The sequence below is a fragment of the Phacochoerus africanus genome, chromosome 14 (assembly GCF_016906955.1).
Source record: "Phacochoerus africanus isolate WHEZ1 chromosome 14, ROS_Pafr_v1, whole genome shotgun sequence".
In the NCBI taxonomy this organism is placed as follows: Eukaryota; Metazoa; Chordata; class Mammalia; order Artiodactyla; family Suidae; genus Phacochoerus; species Phacochoerus africanus.
In genome coordinates, this window is record NC_062557.1 from 11,304,999 (window position 1) to 11,321,713 (window position 16,715).

General features: G+C 41.6%; 1 protein-coding gene across 6 annotated transcripts in view; it reads left to right on the forward strand.

Moving 5' to 3' along the window:
* Window positions 1-16,715, forward strand: part of LOC125113758 (ATP-binding cassette sub-family A member 9-like) — a 133,631-nt gene that overhangs the window by 102,822 nt on the left and 14,094 nt on the right. For all 6 annotated transcript variants that reach the window (XM_047756648.1, XM_047756646.1, XM_047756647.1 and 3 more), the window contains 10 exons: window positions 1,472-1,670; window positions 3,210-3,376; window positions 4,915-5,048; window positions 7,218-7,355; window positions 11,500-11,607; window positions 12,666-12,839; window positions 13,040-13,153; window positions 13,310-13,429; window positions 15,783-15,851; window positions 16,309-16,400. In XM_047756648.1, coding sequence (XP_047612604.1) covers window positions 1,472-1,670; window positions 3,210-3,376; window positions 4,915-5,048; window positions 7,218-7,355; window positions 11,500-11,607; window positions 12,666-12,839; window positions 13,040-13,153; window positions 13,310-13,429; window positions 15,783-15,851; window positions 16,309-16,400 — 1,315 coding nt within the window. The remainder of the gene's footprint in view (window positions 1-1,471; window positions 1,671-3,209; window positions 3,377-4,914; window positions 5,049-7,217; window positions 7,356-11,499; window positions 11,608-12,665; window positions 12,840-13,039; window positions 13,154-13,309; window positions 13,430-15,782; window positions 15,852-16,308; window positions 16,401-16,715) is intronic.

The window sequence follows — 16,715 nt, forward strand, 5'->3', positions numbered from 1 at the left end:
TGCATTTTTCTAAGCATGTGGAGTACAAGACTAGGTCCTTATGCAGCAGATATAAGTATGCAGTATAATAGTCCTTGAATATAAGTGCTATAGAGAAAAGAAAGGTAGAATTATAGGGTGACAGTTACTTTCTTGAATGTTTTGAGGATATTATTCCACTATTGCTGTGGAGAGATTTGCTGTCGGTGTAATTACCATTCCTTCGAAAGTACTCTGCATTTCTTCTCTAGTTGCTCTAAGATATGTCTTTATTTCTAGTTTCTATCATCCTATGGTGTTTACTCTTTACTAGCTCTTTTTTCTTTTCCTTTTTTGACTGATTAAGTGGGAGGGGCTTTTGATCCCACATTCCCTCTTTTATCCACTTTTTTTTTTTTTTGGGGCTTTTTGCCATTTCTTGGGCTGTTCCCGTGGCATGTGGAGGTTCTCAGGCTAGGGGTCGAATCAGAGCTGTAGCAACTGGCCTACGCCAGAGCCACAGAAACGTGGGATCCGAGCCACGTCTGCAACCTACACCACAGCTCACGGCACCGCCAGATCCTCAACCCATTGAGCAAGACCAGGGATCAAACCCGCAACTTCATGGTTCCTAGTCAGATTCATTAACCACTGAGCCACAAAGGGAACTCTTTTTTTTTTTTTTTGTCTTATCCACTTTTGAAGTTACATACTTGATGTCTTTTTTTAGTGGTTATAATTAACCTTTAGGGTACATATATTAGAACTTTCTAAAAGTCTAGAGTCCATCAGTTTTTCTAGGCATCTCTTCCAAAAGAGGTAATTTGGTTTTCCTTTTTAGGGCTGCACCTGTGGCATATGGAGGATCCCAGGCTAGGGGTCAAGTCAGTACAGCTGCCAGCCTACACCACAGCCACAGCAATGCCAGATCCAAGCCACATCTGTGACTTGCACCACAGCTCACGGCAATGCTGGATCCTTAACCCCGGCCAGGGATCGAACCTGCATCCTCATGAATACTAGTCAGATTCATTTCCACTGAGCCACAATGGGAACTCCAAGAGGTAATTTTTAACTAGTTTTCAACAAGAGCTATATTAAAAATATTTCCGCTACCAATTTCAAATTCTACACACACTGACTCTTCTACCTTGGTTAAAAATACTAAGATAGTATTGCAATGAACAGATTTTTCAAGCCTAAATATGGGTTTCTGTTCATTGAATTCCTAGAAGGAATTAAATCCTTTAAAGCTCTAGACACAGATCTATTTTTTCAAAACAAGGTTTTCTTTTATTATGTCATTATTTTTTCTTCCTATATTGTATCTCCCCCCCCCACCTTGTTCCCATTTCTTTAGTAGTTGCTCTAGTACTGCCATAAATTAGATCACTTGTATCTCTGGCCAAGATTCTCCACTCTGATCCATTTGGTGAAACAGTGATCATAGGACAGTATAAATAACGCACAGCTAAAGGGACACCTTATAAGTTACTGATTTTATGCTTTATAGATATTGGCACTTGGGGACAATTACAAAGTGACAGGACAAAAGACACAGGAAGTCTTGTCGAGCTGGAGCGAGTCTTGTCTTCTTTTAATGAGCCACCGAAAGTAATCGGTGGCATGGCTCTCTGGAGGCAGCAGCTCCGTGCAATAGCAAGAGTTCGCTTCCTGAAGTTAAAGACTGAAAAAAGAACTCTGTTGACCATGTGAGTAACCAGGTATTTTCAGGTGTGTTTGATCGGTGCCCTCACCAATACATTCAAGAGAAAAAAACAAACAAAACAAAAAGCAAAAAAAAAAAAAAAAACCCTGAGATAAAATCCAGCTGCTGCATATGGTTTTTCGCGCAGAAATCAATTTTTCATTGCTTTGGTAGATATGGAATTAAACCAGCTGACGCTTGGGGTTTTCTTTTAATTTTGCACAGAATCTGATCTTAGGTTGACGTTGTTTTTCAGAAGCATGGAAGTTAGATCCTAGGTCCCATCTTAAAGACGTGCCTCTTTTCCCAAAGTAGCTCTGTGCCAGGCCATGTGTTAGCCAAGAATTCAAGTCACTGTCTGAAACTTATTATATGGTTCACAGATTCCTCTGAAGCTTTGAGCTCTTTGCTGAGTAATACCTCCTTACAAAAGCCCTCTCTCTGCCCAGGACATTTGTGAGGACGCCTGCACAACGCTCTGTGTGAAATGTCTGTAGCATGTATCAAAATGAACCTGACATAGATTCGGCATGGCACAAAATGAGACAATACTGTCAACTGTAGCATTTAGTACAAGAGAAATTATGTCCAAATAGGGGCATCACCAAAAAAGCATTTTACATGAGGGAGAATTTGAATTTGGTGTATAGGAACAGTTTGGGGCATGGAGATACTTGGGGAGTCTGAAGAATTGTTATTAATTTGAGTTAATTGCAACATAGGATGTACAAAAGAGTGCAAATAGTTCTGATCCTATATTAAATAGAGCTAAAGGGTTTGAACTTATTAAAAAATAAGGAACTAGTGAGGTTTTATTTTTTATTTTGAATAGGCCATTGCCATAATTAGAGTAGAATGCCGGGAAACCTAATTGGGCAACAATGCAAAATGGTTTGGAAAGAGTAGGCACTAGGAAAAAAGGAAAGCAGACATTTAGGACACATTGAAAGAGGTCAGGAAGGGATCATTAAGGTCCAAACTGGAAAGGCGAAAGAGATTTTGGAGGCAAGCAATAATGATGATACAATAAGCAGAATTTTCCAACCATTTGGAAAAGGGACATAAGGGAGAGAAATGAGTGGGAAATGAGTGGAAAATGAGTGAGGTTCAGATCTTGAGCAAATGAGAAAATGAAATTTACAGAAATTGGGAACAGGAAGGGGAAAGGGTTCAGACTGTAGTAAATCTGGGTGTTGGTGACACGCCAGCTTGCAGGGGTCCAAAAAGGAAGACATGCAAGACTGAAACAGAACAAAGTGAGCATTGGAGAGAGAGATTTAATCTCTCAGCCAGCCCCCTTCTTAAGATTGAAAGACGGGTTCAAAAGTGGGGAGAGGGGAGGCGTTTAGAGAGAGACCAAGGGTGAATGCATTGGCAGTCTCCCAGTTTAGAAAGAAGAAAAGGGGCAGGGGGAAGCATGTTCATATGTTAGGCTAGTGTTTCTCATTTACTTTTGTGATCACACCTGTTCTACTGCTCAAATGTAAAAACCTCCAAAAGTTGCTCTATGAATTTTTTTTCTCTTATCTTTTCCTCCGTGCAGATTATTGCTTTTTGGGGTTAGCTTTTGCCCTCAGCTTTTGGAACATCTATTCTATGAGTTATATCAGAAAAGTTATTCTTGGGGACTGTCTCCTAATATGTACTTCCTCTCACCGGAAGAGCCACCTCGAGCACCTCTGACCCACCTACTGGTCATCAATAAGACAGGTGAACGTGGGGCGAAGGGCGACATTTAACTGCTGGTTTGTGTTGAGATTTTCCCCAGGCAACAAGGGAAAAGTAAATCCTGTATGTTTTAGAAAGTGTATATGAGGCCAAATAGGAAATTAAATCCATAATGGAAAATACAAGGTGGGAGTTGTTATTTGTTTTGTTTTGTTTTGTCTTTTGTCTTTTTAGGACCGTACCTGCAGCATATGGAAGTTCCCAGGCTAGGGGTCAGATTGGAGCCGCAGCTGCTGGCCTACGCCACAGCCACAGCAGCATGGGATCTGAGCCACATCTGAGACCTACACCACACCTCACAGCAACACTGGATCCTTAACCCACTGAGCAAGGCCAGGATTGAACCCATGTCCTCATGGATATTAGTCAGGTTCATCAACCACTGAGCCATGACAGGAATTCCAAGGTGGGGAGTTTGCTCTAGAAACGTATTTTGCAAGTTCACCTTAACCCTAAAGCTTCTCGCACACTGCAACAAAAGGGGATTTAGAAAGGCAATTATTGACTAATCTTTGAGATCTTTCCATAAAAGATTTTAAGGACTACGCAGTCTTGGGCTTTGGGTGAAAAAAAAAAATCTGTTCGAAATTTCTAAGATGGAAGAGTAATATAGTCAAGGATTAGAATATTAATCTTTTTGGCTTTCCCCACAGCATGTGGACTAAACCCATGTCACAGCAGCTACCCAGGCTGGATCCTTAACCTGCTGTGCCACAAGAGAATGCTAAGGATTAGAATGTTAATTTTAAGAAGTGTTTGCACATGAACAGAAATGATAAGAAAATGCCTTGGCTCTAGGTTAAGTAAGTTTGTCATATCCTTGATATCAGGATGGGTTTTAGGGAATTCCTGTTGTGGCTCAGCAGATTAAGAACCTGACATAGTGTCCGTGAAGATTTGGGGTTGATCCCTGGCCTCCCTCAGTGGGTTAAGGATCCGGTTCCAGTGTTGCCATGAGCTGCGGTATAGGTCACAGATATGGCTGGGATCCAGCGCTGCTGTGGCTGCTGCAGCTCCCGTTTGAGCCCTAGCCTAGGAACTTGTATATGCTGCAGGTGTGGCCCTAAAAAGGAAAAAAAAAAAAAGAATTTTAGTCTTACAGCTTCAAGTCTGTCTTTTAAAGGAAATTCTTATCATGGTATGCTTTGAGTGACATCATTTAGTGTTTTAAAAAAATATTACTTGGAGGTCCCATTGTGGCTCAGCAGGTTACAAACCCACCTAGTATCCATGAGGATGCTGGTTCTATCCCTGGCCCTTTTCAGTGGGTTAAGGATCTGTCGGTACCTTGAGCTATGGTGTAGGTCTCAGACACGGCTCAGATCTGGCGATGCTGTGACCATGGCATATGTAGGTCAGCAGCTGCAGCTCCGATTTGACCCCTGGCCTGGGAACTTCCATGTACTGCAGGTACGGCCCTAAAAATAAATAAACAAATAAACAAACAAACAAATAAATAATCTTACTTAACCATAGTTTCACTTCATTCTTGCTTCTTTTGATCTTTCCCTGAATGGTAGGGTCAAGCATTGATGACTTCATCCACTCACTGAGGCAACAGGACATAGCTTTGGAAGTGGATGCCTTTGGAACTAGAAATGGCCCAAACGAGTCTTTGTACAATGGTGCTATCACTGTGTCCGGTGATGACAAGGTATGTGGCACTCTGACGGCTGCCTGTCACCAAAGGTACAGTCTAAATGTGCGATTTGAATAATACATATCAACTGGCATAAAAGGCCAGTTTGACACCAACAGAGGGGACAATTATTATTTTTAGAGGCGAAGCTAGCCTGTGATTATTTCTCCACAGCCTCCACTGTAACAACATGCAATGAAAGGCTGTTCGATTTTATTCCTTATTAAGTTGTAGGCACTGCTATAAATTAACAATAAATTTAAATCTCATTATGGATTGTACCTATTCCAATAACTAACTTAAATCTTACTCTCAATTGGATTTCAATTGGATTTGATGAATCCTCCAAACATAAACCTAATGAATACCTTGAGCTGATGTCAGCTTCAGTTACTGAAACATTTTCTTACTTATTTTTCCAGTGGATTTTTGCAGGAAAAAAAAGCTCAATTCCTACCTACACACTTGGGTCAAATCCTCGGATAAATGTGTATGCTCAGCTATCCGTTGCTTTAAAAAAAAAGTGCCTTGGTTTCCTGCATCTCTAAGTGTGGTTCCTGTACCAACATCGCTCGGTCACCTGGGAGTTTGTGAGACATGCAGAATCTCGGGGCCCACTCCAGCTACTGAGTTAGAGTCTGCACTTAAATAAAACATGCAGAGGACTAGTATGGGCATTAAAGTTTGAGAGGGGTTGCCTTACTGGGCAATATTTAAGATTTGTATATTTCATATAAAATTTGAGGAGTTCCCATAGTGGCTCAATAGAAATGAATCCGACTAGGAACCATGAGGTTGTGGGTTCGATCCCTGGCCTCGCTCAGTGGGTTAAGGATCTGGTGATGCCGTGAGCTGTGGTGTAGGTCCCAGACGTAGCTCGGATCTGGCGTTGCTGTGGCTGTGGTGTAGGCCGGCAGCTGTAGCTCTGATTCGACCCCTAGCCTGGGAACTTCCCTATACCATGGGTGTGGCCCTGAAAAATAAAATAAAATTTAAATTACTGGCTTCTATACAACTGGTTATTAAATTTATCATAGTCTTTTCATAATGTTTGCAAATGTCATATCTCTGTGCAGTACACCTGAAAGGAACATAATGTGGTAGGTACATCAACCATATTTCAATAAAAAGTTTCTTTGAAATAAATAAATTTCTAGCTTTATCTGACAAATGGAAAAAGACAGGAAGATGGTGTTAAAAACATAAACCACAGCAGTTAAGCGTCACGAAGCTGAACCATTTGTGGCTTGTCAGAGTTAATTTTCAAAAATAATTTCCACACCAAAAATAAAGTTAAAAATTTAATTACCTCTGATCTAACTATTCCTTGATATGTCTCAAATAGGTTCATTTCCAGTATATTCAGAAAAATAGTTCCAAAAATATCACTCTTAATATCAGTAAACATTTAAATAATTAGGTTAGAAAAAATTCACTTGATTTATTTATGGTTGCAGAAATGTACACTCAAAGCTTACCCACATTTTGGGCGATATAGATAATAACATATGTACATTTTTTTATATCTGGGGAGAAATAATCATGTTTTTATATATACTTTTTATAAAATATGTGTAGTCACCTTTATACTATGTGTTTTTTTTCCCAGTTTTATTGAGATATAATTGACATACAGCACTGTGTAAGTTTAAGGTGTACAGTATAAAGACTTGACTTGCATACATTGTGAAATGATTTTAAAATGTCAGTTAAAGACATATATGTTAATGCAACATTATCATTGGAAGCTTACTCTTCATGAAAACGTATGCTTTCATTACAACAGCTACCTGCCTCTTTCTTCCTGAGTGTCTACATAGTCTTTATAAAATGAATGCACCACATTTTGAAGCAAAGCCTACACCCATGTTAAAGTGAGGTTGCATCATGGGATTTTATAGTGTTGCCACTAAAAATCATGTGAGGTATTTTGCTTTGTGAGAGTTTAGGCATAAATGGCCATACGGCTGATGCCATGGTTGGTAGAGACCAAAATACTGGATTCCTTGCAGTATATTGGAAATTAATCAAATAGTATGAATGACGGTGACATTAATGGCCTTTGGTGCTTTAGCCTTTTTTTTACTGCGATGTCCATAATTTGAAAGATTTCCTACCAAACTCATTCATTAAATTTTATGTTTGCTTTCTGAGGACGTATAATCCATATTTGTTACATTTTAGGATTACAGATTTTCAGTTGCCTGTAATACCAAAAGACTGAATTGCTTTCCTGTCCTCATGGATATCATTAGCAATGGGCTACTTAGAATTTTTAATTCTTCAGAACACATTCAGACCGACAGAAGCACGTATTTTGAAGTAAGTATAATATCATCTCACTTAACTTGAGCCATAAGAAGATCTCAAGAGAGTGCTTGAAATGTTGAAATAACGTGTTAATTTTTAGAACTCGTTCTTGAATGTTTGTTTTATATACATTGGAATTACCATATATATGTTTATATATACACACATATATGTATACTTACACATACAATACTTAGCAATGACTACATAACACTATAACCTTAATTGGAAGACTTAGGGCCAATGGAACATTAGAAAATACAATTAATTGGGGAAAAGAAGTGATAAATTTTGGTCTTAGATCTGTTACTGTCTGTGGCCTTCAGTATTGGACCAGCATCTTAAATACCAGGCTATGTGGCCTTCAAAGAACTTGACTTTCCTAAACCATGGGTCACCATTCCACAAAAGATATAGGTATGGGAGTTCCCTGGTGGCCTAGCGGTTAAGGATTTGGTATTGTCACTGCTGTGGCTCGGAGTTCCATCCCTGGCCTGGGGAATGTCTCCATACTGTGGGCACAGCCAGAAAAAAAAGTAGTGTGTAAATGTTCAAAATAGATAGTTAACAAGAACCTACTGTATAGCATAGGGAAATCTACTCAAAAGTTTCTAATAACCTATATGGGAAAAAAATAATGGATATATATATGGGTATAATGATTCACCTAGCTGTACACTTAAAACTAATACAACATTGTAAGTCAACTAACTATACTCTGGTGAAATAAAAAAAATTTAAAAAGCTTTATCACAAAGGAAGGAAGCAAGGCAATATGAGCACAGTTGATTTGGCCAAGTTTACTGTAAAGACAAGTGATAACACACATAGGCGACCATAGGCACTCAGTCAGTTGCGCTAATTATCATTATGGAGATGAATACTGTTTTTCTTGGCAATTTATCAAGTTTCCACTAAAGCCTATTCAGCTTTGACTAGATCAGGGGACTGGCTAAATTAGAACTAGAAGATGGTCTGGGTTAAAACATGATTTGCCAGCTCTGCTCAGACCCTCTGAGTCAAAATCTCCACAGTGGGGAGCAAGGTGTGCAAATCTGTATCTTCAGGTCACCTCTTTCATCCTGCTGTGTTCAGTCTCTCTTTGCCTTCTTTAAATGAGGCCCTATCCTATAGCTTCCTGGTCACTCTTTTTTTTTTTTTTTTTTTTTTTTTTTGCTATTTAGGGCCACATCCAGCATATTGAAGTTCCCAGGCTAGGGATTGAGTAGGAGCTGCAGCTGCCAGCCTATACCACAGCCACAGCAATGCCAGATCCAGGCCACACCTGCAACCTATACCACAGCTGCAACCTACACCACAGCTCACAGCAATGCCAGATCCTTAACCCACCAAGAGAGGCCAGGAATTGAACCCTTATCCTCATGAATACTAGTTAAGTTCATTGCCATGGAGCCACAACAGGAACTCCAGGTCACTTTTTGTTATGAAGAATTATTCCAGTGCTGGAGTCCCCTGTTGACCTACCAGTTAAGGATTCAGCATTGTCACTGTTGTGGCTTGAGTTCAAGCCCTGGCCTGGGAACTTCTACAAGGTGTGGGTGCAGCCAGAAAAAAAAAAAAAAATTCCAGTACTGTCCAAAGCTTCCTATCCAATTTAAACACTGCAGGGTCAGCTATGGCCTCGGACATGGACCAGGGTGGGTTGTTGGTGATACAATTTGTTCTTTCCTTCCCTTTAACAGTCTAACATCTTGGAGTAGAAAGGATAGTGAATCTTTCTCCAGAAACCCCTTTATTCTCCCTTCTGAGTAAAATGCTGTGGGTTCTGGGAGTGGAGAAGGATAGAGAGATCAAGATAGAAAGAAATGGTGCTGAGGGCCCATCCCTGCTTCCTCTAGTTGTCTCTGCTCCTGGTAGCTTCTCCTTATGTGGGCACCACTGTCTAGGTGACCTATGTGGTTGCTCGGGGTTTAGCTTCAACCCCAGTCCCTTCTGTAGATGAAGACACACTCAATGCTGCAGAGTACAATTCCCCTTGGGCTCCGCAGAGACGTCCACACTGTCCGGCTTTCTCCAGTTTCCCCTGCTCACTGTTGGACCTGCCATCACCGGGTAGTTTAACAGCTTCTGCCCCTGCATTAGCCTCCGTGCATCTTCAGAAAGAGTTGTGAGAACTGATGAGCGCTTCTTGCACACTCTGACTGCTCCAAAGCTACAGAGGCTTGGGGTAAGATGAAAGTTGCCTGTCTTTTTCCCAAGCATCTTACACCACTGTCCTCACAAGCCACGTGTCAGCAAGCCTTCTTCCTTGTGAGATTTCTAAGGCAGAAACAACTGTCTCCCTGTTCACATGAGGCCCCAATTGACCTTCAATATTTAGATCATTTACTATGTGATTTACATGTATTATTTTATATATCATCTTTCTTTTCTTTTTAGGGCCACGCCTGCGGCATATGGAAGTTCCCAGGCTAGGGGTCGAATCAGAGCTACAGCTGCCAGCCTACACCGCAGCCACAGCATTGACAGATCTGAGCCGCGTCTGCAACCTACACCTTAGCTGGCAGCAATGCTGGATCCTTCATCCACTGATCGAGGGGAGGGCTCGAACCTGCATCCTCACAGAGGTGATGACAGGTCCCTAACCCACCGAGCCACAGTGGGAACTCTTCGTTTTTAAATGTCCTAACACCAGTTTGAGCTGGGTGATGCGGTTGTGATCACCGTCGTCGTCATCATTTTTTACGCAGCTGAGGAAACTGCAGCACAGAGACGCGTTGATATGTTTCGTCAGCCATTGTCTTTGAAGATACTGTTATATGCATAACCAAGAATAGAATGCTCCCAGGAGTGGAGAAAACAACCTGAGCTGAGTTCCTGACTTTACAGAGACGTCTTTGCTGCAAAGTGCTCGCTGTCTGCAGCCGGGCTGACCTCAAGTTCCTGTGGAGATAAATGCTGTCTGAGTTAGCCCTGTTGATTCCCCGAGTCAGCTCCTGGCATGCTTGTACAATCCTGCAAGCCCATTCTCCTTGATTCCAACTCACAGGGCTTGCTTCTGACCCCCTCAATGACTTCAGCCATCTATCCGAGCATCCTGGCAACCACCCTGTGTGTTCACACCTGACCACACTACGTGGTTGATATCAAGTGTCTCTGTGGGTCCCTCCGGGCTGAGTTCTCCAAAACTCTGACTGCGGGTGAATGTTACTTAACATGGACACAATTGTTGATGATCCAAGCTGTGAGTAAGGGGGCTGGCTGTTGAGATTAATTGTGAATTTTCCATTCCCAAAGATCTTCCAAATTTGGGAAATAGACAAGGGTGACCACAGGCCAAATGAGTGAGGTGGTCCTGGGTGCACCGTCTTCCCTTCTGGGGTCTCATTTCCACATGTGCATCTTTATTCAGGCAGTTTTTACACATTGTAAGAGCTCGAGGACCCTAAGTCTTAGAGGGACCATGAGAAGAGAGGAGATTTGTAGGAGATTTCCATTCAGATTTGACCTCAGGTGGCCTGCACTGTAGGGAGGCAACGGATCGCAGGTCACATCAGGCTTCTTGCAGAACCCAAGGTCCTCTTTAACCTGTACAGGATTTCGGTTTTGGTTTTGTTTAAATTCAGTGTTTTATGTGGTGTGCGTGCTGACCGTTTTTCTCCAATCCCCATCACAGCTATTTCCTAACATCCACGTGTTCATTCACTTATATCTGCCAGGACTTTGAAGGCATTTGAATTTTCCACGTATGCGTTATGTCAAGCAAGAGAAAGGACCCTTCGAAAATGTTGAACTGAACAGATTCGGCCTCAGTTTCTGAGGGTAGCAAAACAACTCCACTGACAGTCCACAAACTCTGTTGTCTATCAAAACATCCGCCTAAGTGTTGTCCTCGTAAAGTTGGGGAGCAGAAGTTTTGTACTTAACCACGCAACACTGTTAACTGTGGCATCTTAGCCCATTCATACTCCTTGGTGGAGCTGGCTTCTTCATGAATAAATCAGGATACAGGTTCACATGTCCAAGTTGCTGTCACACAGGATCGAAATTGAATGTGGGTACACAGTTGGAGCTAGGACCTTGGCAAGGGCTTTGGGCGGTCTGAAAGAGTCACTCATTTGAATGATTCAGCTTAGAAAGTACAAATGAAGCATCTGCCCCGTTGCCATCAGCTCACTTGTCTGCATGATTTCAGGAGCACATGTCTTACGAGTACGGGTACCTGAGCAACGCCTTCTTCTGGATCCCGGTGGCAGCCTGTTTTACTCCTTACATTGCCCTGAGCAGCATCGGAGACTACAAAGTAAGAAGAGTTGATAAAGTCCTGAGTGTTCTTCATACCCGAGACCCCGTCCCCATCTTACGACCATAGATTTCTATGTTGGCAGCGCACCTAATTTTTATGCGTGAAACAGTTTAACAAAAGATTGGCACATATGGAAAAAAGGATCTTTTTCCTAAACAAATGTGAGACCTCAGAAAGCATAGCTTAGGAGGTGTCGTCAGGGAACCAGGAACAGCAACCACCGCCTGGCATATCCCTGAGCCCTTTGTTTATAGCCACTTACCCACTGACATAATCACACCCCCTCAGGGATGGTTTCCACTTTCTGCTAAACAGCCCTGACCAGCTCACCAGAGTAGTCTGGTTTATGGTTGGAAAAGACTGTCCCTTTAAAGCTTCTTTGTTGTGGGGATGTTCTAAAAATGTAAGGAGTCCATGATAGTTCATTTCTGCCTCTTCATGTTACCTCTGTGCCATGGGAAGTTCCTTTCTTGGGTCTCCACATTCTTAGCACCATCAGAGAACCCCCTTTGTGCTGCTGAGCCTTGTGAAAGTTCAGGAGATATAGTTGGTGGACTTGAATTAATTTCAATTTATTCTGCTCTTAAACTATCCCTCTCTCTAGCAGTTTCTCCCATGAGCAACGAAATAAAATGCCAGTTATAAGTGCACGATTTATATGCAGCATAAAACTTAAGATTCTCACAAGAAACTGTAAACATACACCTGTCAAAATGTTGTGCAGTTGGCAAGTTGTCATAGACTCAGAGGGAACAGTAGCTTTGTAAAGGAAAGAACAGGTATCTTCTCATTGAGGCCATGCTCAGTCCTTCTGTGATGGAAGGTGAGCTAGCTCACTTGGTGCTTTTCCCTATAGACAATGAGGTCGTCATGTGGCTTGCAGCATTATGAATGTCCCTGGAATAGGAGCGTGGCCAGTGATGGCGTCATTTGCTAACTCACGTAATACACAAAAGAGATGTAAAGAAAATTAATGCTCTTGTGATTACCTATTCGCAATATTTCAAGCCTCAGCTATTCAGGACCTTTTAATGATTGTTCTGTTTCTTTATCAGAAAAAAGCTTACTCCCAGCTGCGGATTTCAGGCCTCTATCCTTCCGCTTACTGGTTTGGACAGGCGCTGGTGGACATCCCACTGTACTTCCTGATCCTGCTTCTAATGCAAATAATGGATTACATTTTTAGCCCAGATGAGATTATATTTATAATTCAAAACTTGTCAGTTCAGGTAAGTGGCAAAAGTTATTGAAGGGCTTCATTAGACGACTTGTCATGAATGCGGTAGCATTCTTAATATTAAACCAAATATTAAACCAAAAAACTTCAGACCGCCTTCGTTATAGCCAAGTTTTGGAAAATTGAGGTGTAAGTATGAATAGCTTCTTCGATGGCATTTACCTAAGGCAGCTTTGATATTGCTGTTTTCAGATCCTGTGTAGTATTGGATATGTCTCCTCTCTTGTTTTCTTGACATACGTGATTTCATTCATTTTCCGCAACGGGAGAAAAAACAGTGGCATTTGGTCATTTTTCTTCTTAATTGTAAGTATGCACACAGTGTATATTCTTGTATTTTTAAGTCAGTTTTAATAATTCTAAGAACATCCATTTTCATCGTTTTCCTAGGAATAGTGGTAAATTGATATTGCCGTCAGCTGTTAATACTTCCGTGAAACTCTGCTCTCGTTTTATTTTTAGATCACCATCTTCTCCATAGTTGCCATCGATCTCAGCGAGTACGGATTTCTAGGGCTATTTCTCTGCACCATATTAATACCGCCCTTCACCCTGATTGGCTCTCTATTCATTTTCTCCGAGGTAAGTAAGTACACTCTGCTCTAGGGTTAGGAAATGGGTTGCCACTGGAGAAAGCCTTGGATATTGTAAAATGTAAGTGGAGTCTTTAGCTGTGCAATGTTCGACATCTCTGGCTTCAGAAAGCTAATTCAGGAGTTCCCGTGATGGCTCGGTGGTTAACGAACCCGGCTAGGATCCACAAGGATGTAGGTTCAATCCATGGCCTTGCACAGTGGGTTAAGGATCTGGCATTGCCGTGAGCTGTGGTGTAGGTCGCAGATGTGGCTTGAATCCCACGTTGCTGTGGCTGTGGCGTAGGCCAGCGGCTGTAGCTCTGATTCCACCCTTAGCCTGGGAACCACCATATGCCACATGTGTGGCCCTAAAAAGACACACACACAAAAAAAAAACGAAGAAGAAAAGAAAGAAAGCAAATTCATGTACCATAGGCAAGGGTCACGTTCTCATTCAATAAGGAGCCCTGTTGTGGTTTATGAGGGTCTAAAGCAACTCCACAGTAAAAGAATTTTACATGCCTCATAACTCTTATTCCTGACCCTACTGGAAGCCTGAAGAGATGCCTTTTTTGGGTTAATTTTGGACCTGTTGGGTTTAAGTTTCCTGATAGACATGCACTAGGAAATGGCAAGTGGCCGGTTGGGTATATGAGTCTGAAATAGAGTGTGTGCGGTTATGGTTCTGTGGAGTTTGGAACTAAAGCTAAATACTCGAGATTCATATCCTTATAGATGATATTTATTTTAAGCCCTGACATTAGATAAGACAATCTACAGAGCAAGTTTTAGTAGAATGACTTGGGTGTGAACTCCAAAATTTAAAGATCAGGAAGAGGAGGAGTTTGCAGATCAATTTGAGGAGCCTATGAGGTGCAAGAAAAAAATGGGGGAAATTAATGTGCTAGAAACTCTTCTCAGAAGCCCCTCTTTTTTTTTTTTGTCTTTTTGTCTTTTTGTCTTTTTAGGGCTGCACCCGTGGCATACAGAGGTTCCCAGGCTAGGGGTTGAATCAGAGCTACAGCTGCCAGCCTACCCCACAGCCACAGCAACGCCAGATCCGAGCTGCATCTGTGACCTACACCACAACTCATGGCAATGCCAGATCCTTAACCCACTGAGCGAGGCCAGGGATCGAACCCACAACGTCATGGTTCCTAGTCGAATTCATTTCTGCTGCACCACAATGGGAATTTCGAAGCCCCTCATAAACACCCAAAATACCAGTATCTAAGGATGTGTGCCAGATGGCAATAAAAAAATGTTTGCAAAAGGAGAGAGTGATTCATCAAACGAGAGGTCCTAAAAGGAGACAACTGAGAAGAGACTATTGGATTTGACCAATGGGAGTCATTGGTGATATTAACAAGACATTTAGTGAAAGGGTGGATACAAAAGCCTAAGAAAAGTGAGCTTAGTAGAGAACCTGAGGCGGCGGGGTAGCGCTATGGATGTGGACACAGATTCTGGGAGTTTTTCTAAAAGGGTACCAAAGAAATGGAAAAGTGGATGGATAAAAATAGATTTTGGTTGAAGAGGGGAGACACATTCGAATGTATCTGGCTCGTTACTGCTGAGCCACTTGGAGCCACAGGAACTCCAAGGACTGCGGAGTCTAAGCTCAGAATGAAGAAGGGTGGTACATGAGGGGGGTTAAGGGCACTGAAGATGTGGTGGGTTTGGTGGTTTGGAGGTTCATCCATGCCAAATCATACAGAAAGGATGCCCGAGGAAGGAAGCTGACGAAATAAAATACGAGGGCACACTGGGCACAGACGGGGGCCTGAAGTTGACTTTGGATGTGACCTAGTTCTTAGAAGCGTGGGAGTGAAGCATTTAGGGAACAAGATCATCTGAAATGACATCAGGGTCCTGGCAAATCATCTGATATTAAAAAAAAAAAATCTTTTTTAGATGGTGGATAGCTGTGATGGCTAGAGATTTATTACACAGGCTTAAAGTTGCTCAGAAAAAAAAAAAAAGTCTTGAGAAATGTGTAGCTCAATAAACAAAATTTGGGGAGTTCCCATTGTGGCGCAGCGGAAACGAATCCGACTTATATCCATGAGGATGCGGGTTCGATCCGTGAGATGTGGGTGTAGGTTGCAGACATGGCTCAGATCCTGTGTTGCTGTGGCTGTGGCACAGGCCAGTAGCTACAACACTGATTCGACCCCCTGGCCTGGGAACTTCCATATGCCATAGGTGTGGCTCTAAAAAGCAAAAAAAAAAAAAAAAATTTAATTAAAATGAGAGAGAGAACCACAGAGAATGCTGGCAAGGTTATTGAATGGACACTATTTTCTGTGAGAAGCAATCTGGAAAGTTCACCTAAACATACTGTGCCTCTCATTTTGCAGATTTCTCCTGACTCGATGGATTATTTGGGAGCTTCAGAACAGCAAATTGTATTTCTGGCATTGCTAATAGTAAGAGGACATTTCCATTTAAATGTTTTTGCATGAGGGGATGCATTTGTATGCTCTGCATTAGGTTAAAATTTTAATTTTGTCTCTTAAAATTTCCTCACTTTAGGCATCTGAAGCAACACACACACACACACACACACACACACACACAACAGAGGCATTAAAATCTGGACCACTATCTTAATAATACAGATCACTGAGTGGGAAGCCCAGACTCTCAATGGCATGGCTAATACGAATGTCTACTTACTACTGCTATTTCTGTCAGGGTTTCTCTTATGAGCAGTCAAGCTAACCATGAGAGTTTCATAGAATATCAAATCCATTATCTTTCCATCTTGTGAAAATGTTGTCAGGTACTTAAAAATTTTGCACATGATCAAACTCCTTAAATCAATTCCAGTATGGAAATTGTTGTTTTTCCGGTGATGCTAATCTTTTATTTTTTTCCCCTCAGCCTTACCTTCATTTTTTCATTTTCCTCTTTGTTCTACGATGTCTGGAAATGAACTTTAGGAAGAAGTCAATGAGAAAGGATCCCGTGTTCAGGTTAAGACAATTCAAATAGAATTTCATGTTTTGTTTTAATATTCATTGTTTAAAGACATTTTAATATGCCCAATTAATTGAGTAAAAAGTACTGTGTAGGATCGTTTTTAAGGGACTGTGTAGCATACATAATTCATGATTCTTTAAGGAGTTTACAGTCTAGAGAGAGAAGCCACATTAGCACACATATGACAACTGAAAAATGAAGGCACGCCATCATTTCATTGACAGACAAGAAGAAAGTTATATCCAAGAGGTAGAATCTTTAAAATAATGAGTAAGTATAGGTAAGCAACTGGGTAAAGATAGCCAATC